Raw genomic sequence first — 5,874 nt, forward strand, 5'->3', positions numbered from 1 at the left:
TATACGTGTATTTTATAGAATTATCTATCGTTACAATTTTTCGTAGGATGAAACCCATTTCCCTTAATTTATTAATTTGGAGTGTATTTTAAAAAATACTTTGAACTTTAAAAAATGTTTTATAAAATTTAAAAATCACTTTCATAAAGTAAAAAAAAAAAAAAAAAAAACACTAATTATACCTTCTAAAAAACAATTGAGTGGCATCAATTTATAACATCATTTGAATTTGTAGCAGCATGGCCCCTTCAAATTATGTGTCGGTGTGGCCTAGAAGTATATTCTCCTTTCTAAAGCAAATATAGCCGACAAATCCGCTTCTTCAATAGTCATTTCAATTGTCTCCATATGATTGAATATACCACCCTACTCCGTTGACTTAAATTGGGAGTAGGTGATATGGAAGACCATATAAATTTGGTGTACTGGATTCTACTATCAGTAAATAAGGAGTAATTGTTTTACTCTACTATCTTATTCAAAGTTGACGACTAGTCATCCTACTATTCATCTTCCACCGTCCATACAATCAATCCTCCAATTACAAATTAGGATTAAGGGTAAGAAAAGTGATTTAAAAAAGTCAAATTATTATTATTATTATTATTATTTTAAATTTAGCTTTTGAATTGTGTGATCTAGATTCGATTGTGAAAGACTTCATGAAGATGTATGCACGGCCAACCAAATGGATAAACCCATTTTAAGTAAACGAGTTTCAAATCATACAATTCATAGGATGAGAAGCTTCAAAACTAAAGACTTTTTGGTGATATTTGGATTCGATATGACCATTTGGGAATGCCAAAGATGAGTGTAGAATTGGTTTACAGTCAACTACCAATTAGAGTAGTTTTTCCTTTCTTATTTGCATGATTCTGTAGATTCATTCAGAGTAACACCTAACTTACAAGCACTCTGCAAAACAACTAAACATCCCGTTTCACTGATCAACACAATACAACATTTTAGCCAATCGATGAACGGAAATATGGTTACAAGTCATCGCAGCTGAGGTCTCCCCAACGAACATTGTGCTTGGCAGCAAGATAATGAACTCCTTCTGGTCCCCTGCTACCATAGGGATAGAGCTCTGGCATGACCTTTTTCTCTTCCAGTTCCTTCAACAATGGTGTGAAGAGTGCCCAAGCTGCATCAAGCTCATCACTTCTGATGAACAACCGACGCTCCCCCTCTACAGCGTCTAATAGCAGCCTCTCATAGGCGTCGGGTACTTCTCTTGGATACCTTCACAGTAGAAGAATGTCAACAAATATGGATGTGCCAATTGCCATCCTGAGCACTTACTAAGTTTGATGATATTGTTTTTTTTTACCTCGATTTGTAAAGCAAGTTAAGGTCACTGCAATCCAATCTCAGTCCAAGACCAGGAACCTTGTTGTTGATTTTCAGGTATACGGCCTCATCAGGCTGTGAGCGAAGCACCAGCTCGTTGGTGGCCTTGTCCAGATCAGTTCCAAACTTCTGTTTGTACAAGTTCCCAGGGACATGTCTGAACTGCACTCTAACTTCTGCTCTGGAATTTAATAGCAAGAAAATTTATCAGAAGAGATGTGATGATATATATGAGAAGAAAAAGAATGATTTGCCTACCGCTTCGAATGGAGGCCTTTGCCTGCAATCATCAAGAAAGGGACTCCATCCCATCTAGCATTGTTGATGAAGAAGGTTGCTGCTGCAAATGTTGGAGTGAGGCTGTTCTTTGTCACATTTGGATCATCTGTATAAGCGGGATATGACGTAATGCCCTCTGTGCAGCCCTTATATTGGCCGACGACAACGTCTTCAAGCTGAAGAGGCCTCATGGATCTCAAAACCTTGACCTGATCATCCAAGAAAACGGTTACTATTTCCCTATTTTTAATAGGGAGAGAAGCCCAAGTTTTTGATCCAATACCTTTTCATTCCTGATGTCTTCAGCATCTAAGCTGACTGGTGTCTCCATTGCAAACAGAGCTAGTATTTGCAGGAGATGGTTCTGCATTATGTCCCGGATAATTCCATAGTTGTCAAAGTATCTGCAGTCAGGAAACAGTACAGTGGATCAACCTTCTTGTCAGGATGATGAGAGTATCCTATTAGAGTATGAGCAGGGTGTGTATTGAACTAACTTGCCCCTTCCCTCTATGCCAATATCTTCAGAGAATGTCACTTGCACATTGCGGATGTAGTTCCTGGACCATAAGGGCTCGAATACGAGGTTTGAGAAGCGAAGAACCAAGAGATTCTCAATGAGTTCCTCCCCCAAGTAATGGTCAATTCTGTAAAAGGCTTTAACATAGTCAGTCAGTCTGCTACAACATCTCAAATGGAATAGCAATGTGGAAAACTATACCTGAATATTTGATCCTCACTTAGATACTGCTTTAGGCCTCTGGTTAGCTCTACAGATGACTTTGAGTCGCGGCCAAACGGCTTTTCAACGATGACCCTTGTCCACCCTTGCTCTGAAGAAGCGCGACGTCTGGCGCATCTCACTGCATCCACAAAAATGCTTGGGGGGATTGATAAGTAAAACAACCTATTCGACGATCTTCCACCCTGAAAAGAGGAGCACTTAGACAGATGAGTTTGATATGAAAATCAAAGATATCCAAAATTGTGAGAAGGGCTGAAGTAGCACCTCCTTCTCTTTCAGCTTCTTGTCCAATTTGGAGAAATGATCCTCAGAACTGTACTGACCAGAATGATAGAAGCATCTCTGTAAGAACTGATCCATTTTCTCGTTACAATTTTTCCTACAATTCCTCACTAGGGATTGTTAGTCAATGCAGATTGAGAGCATAGTAAACCAGCAATGGAGTAGAGCTTAGAAAAGAACATGGCACCTCTTGTCAATTCTGCAGGTCAAGCCTCTGCTTATCATGTTTCTCAGCTCCTCATCTGTCATTGTACTCCTTGCATAGCCAAATATTGTGAAATTCTGTATGAAGACAACCAAAGAAGTGAAAAACCAGTTATTGATCAATGGCTTCTGAAATGAGAATGGTAAGGCAGTGTAGAGTGGAACCTTAGGAAGGCAATCTTCGTAAAAGAGAGCGAAAAGTGAAGGGAAGATTTTCTTCCTGGCAAGCTCCCCTGAAGCTCCAACCACAACAATGCTGAGAGTAGACTCTGCTTTCTCAGATTTTGAGGAGAAGGACGACTCCTCTTTCACTTGAGTCTCTACATGTTCTTTGGGCAGAGGATTTGCAGACACACCTATGCCATGAACCCATCTTTAATTCAGAAACAAACCAAGAACAAGAACAAAGGCCAAATTGTCCCAAGCAGACAGCAAGATCACCCCAGTGGGGAGTAAGATATGCTTAACTATTACCAAGTGAATTCGACATGGGCTTGCCCTCTACATCTGAATTCAGCACAGATTTACACATACTGCACCATTTTTATACAATTGTCGGTATTAGACGTACTTAATTTCATTATAAACTGTATGCATAGGTTGATTTTCCTTCTGGGACACCCCAGATGTAACAGAAACTTCTAAATTCGATGCTTGGAGATTCCTGGGCACTTGGGTAAACGTGCTTGACCAGAAAATTCCAAACACGTTAGATCATGACAGCCATAGGAATTTCCATTAACAGACTCCATCCCATCATGTGAACAACAATTGAGAAGGAACAGCCAAAAGGAATAGCCACATTCCCTCGAATGGAGGTCAAAATCAGAAAGAAAGACTGAAGTCGGAAGTGGAAAAGCAGTATGTTTAGGAATGAAGGAAGCACTCACCAGCCTGAAGAGAAACCGCGTTTAAGGGCTGCAAATTTGATGATCTGAGCTCAAAATTTCTGCCATGGTGACCCCTTGAATAGTCCTGTGACCCCCAAGTTGGGAAGTATGAGTTTCTTGGTCTGCTGCCATGGCTGAATGAAGAAGAAGAGAAGGTGTTTGAGGTTGAAGAACAAGGACTAAGACGTATAGCCATGCAACTGTCTATGCAGAAAAACCCCCAAGATATTTCCCAGGAGACCAAAAGCGAAGAAATCAAAGTATCAATTCCCAGAAAAAGATTAGTATATATATGTGTTAGAACCTTTTGATGTGTGACAAAGGACACTGCAACAAAATTTTAAGATTATATATTTGTATTGACTCACAGGTGCTTACCCAGAGAGGAGAGCAACCACCTTTTGGGCTTCTCACTTTCTTCTCTACCCTCCAACCATTGAGCCTCTGACTTACAGGTGATCACAACTGAGTAGACAGCAGGCAGCCATGGACCTAATTCTTGGAGTCTGGCATGATCCGCTGTCTTGGGCATGTGTAGTTAATGATTCATTCTTAATAGGAAAATGATTGGGTTATTTGATTAAAATGGGGAGAATTGTGATGTGAGATGGCCTCAAAAATTGACCAAAGATCCATACACGTGGACACCCAATTCATGGAGTTGGAATGATAATTGAGGAAAAAAAGTCAACTCTATCATATCAAATTTCCTAATTCAGGCAAATCAAATTTTGGGATATCAAATTGAATCTGGACTGCACCTTTAAATATGAGTTTTCTTCTATTAAAATCTCTCTTAACCAAGCTATTAGAAAATAACAAGCACAACCTTCATCATTTTCCTCTTGGAAGATTAAGGATTGTTATGGGAAGAGTTCAAAATGAGTCACCCATGTTTCGATCTTGTCTTGTTTATATAAATTAATTCTTATCTCCATCTCAATAAACACATTAAAGAAATTCTCGTTCTAAAATGGTAATGACAATAGTTTTTTCAAGTAATCCTTCACCTATAATGAGATGAGTTTGAAATTTAAATAAACAAATTAAACATAAGTATAAAACTTTTTTTAAAACCCAGGATGGGTTTGAGGCAAGTTCAAGTATTGTCTTATCTCACCCCACCCTGATTATATATAAAATTAAATTAATTTAATTTTTATTTTCATATTTTTAATATATATATATATATATATAATTAAAAAATTAATTTTCAATAAAATAAGTTATAAAAATTATAATATTTTAATTGTTTATAAAATATATTTATTTTAATATAATTTAAAAAATATTAAAATATTTTTTAAAAATTAATTAATTTTATATAACATATTATATTAAAAAGTAGTTTTTAAATGATTTTATATGTGTTAGAAAAAAAAATGAGGAAGAAGAATAGAGAGATAAATTAATTAAATATATACCTCTTAGCTTTGATCTGGTAGCAATTATGGAAGGATTTCTTCAAACTGAGTTTGGGCCCAACCCAAATTCATTTGGGTCGAACCCAAACCTAGGTATGGATCTAGAGTTTCAGCCCATTGCAAATTATTATTATTTATATAAAAAAATTACCCTTATAATTTTGAATGGAAAAAAAAAAAAACACATTTCCTTGTTTCCCAAACATTGTTTTTCAAGATAAATCTAACAAACTAAAGATGATAATAATGAGGAAAATTCTATAGTACCTCCGAAGGTATCATGCCTCCATTTTATTTGAGTCATTGGATGGAAAAGATTTTATCTCAGCTGTCCTATTGATAAGTTAAAAAATAATAATAATAATCCCGGTTGAAATCGGGTATCTGGAAAACAATCTTTCTTTCCCATTTTTCCTATCTTTTCCCCTCTATTTTCCTCTCTTCTCCATACTCATCCCCCACTCATCTCCGTAACTCTGTGTTTTTTAAGCCTCCACTCTTCTCCATAAATGATCTATGCATTTTGGGTGTTTTCAGAAGATTAAAAAGTGTTGTGTTTTTATATATTTTTATTATTTTTGGGTGTTTTTGGTTGTCTTCGTGTGTTGTTGGGTGTTTTCGAGTGAGATATTCTAGTTGTTTTGAGTGCTAAATTATTGTTGTAGGAGTGACATTTTTTCGACTTTTCTCTTTT

General features: G+C 36.8%; 1 protein-coding gene across 1 annotated transcript; it reads right to left on the reverse strand.

The window, feature by feature from the left end:
* Positions 1–826: 826 nt before the first annotated feature.
* Positions 827–4,285, reverse strand: LOC100266583 (glucose-6-phosphate 1-dehydrogenase, chloroplastic). The gene is made up of 11 exons (XM_019223285.2): positions 4,135–4,285; positions 3,757–3,956; positions 3,032–3,222; positions 2,850–2,944; positions 2,645–2,759; positions 2,357–2,562; positions 2,133–2,282; positions 1,919–2,039; positions 1,615–1,844; positions 1,337–1,537; positions 827–1,248 (listed from the first exon to the last, which is right to left on the reverse strand). Exons 2-11 carry the CDS (start codon positions 3,950–3,952, stop codon positions 996–998), a joined length of 1,758 nt encoding a protein of 585 aa, XP_019078830.1. The 5' UTR covers positions 3,953–3,956; positions 4,135–4,285; the 3' UTR covers positions 827–995.
* Between the last annotated feature and the right edge of the window lie 1,589 nt (positions 4,286–5,874).

This window comes from Vitis vinifera, chromosome 12 (genome assembly GCF_030704535.1).
Source record: "Vitis vinifera cultivar Pinot Noir 40024 chromosome 12, ASM3070453v1".
Classification (NCBI taxonomy): domain Eukaryota; kingdom Viridiplantae; phylum Streptophyta; class Magnoliopsida; order Vitales; family Vitaceae; genus Vitis; species Vitis vinifera.

Excerpts from the sequence above, each read along its gene's own strand:
- LOC100266583 (XM_019223285.2), bottom strand. The coding sequence starts at position 3,952 with ATGGCTATACGTCTTAGTCCTTGTTCTTCAACCTCAAACACCTTCTCT. Across the intron at positions 2,040-2,132 it reads GGCATAGAGGGAAGGGGCAA|ATACTTTGACAACTATGGAA; the intron begins GTTAGTTCAATA and ends TCCTGACTGCAG. Across the intron at positions 1,845-1,918 it reads AAGACATCAGGAATGAAAAG|GTCAAGGTTTTGAGATCCAT; the intron begins GTATTGGATCAA and ends TTGGATGATCAG.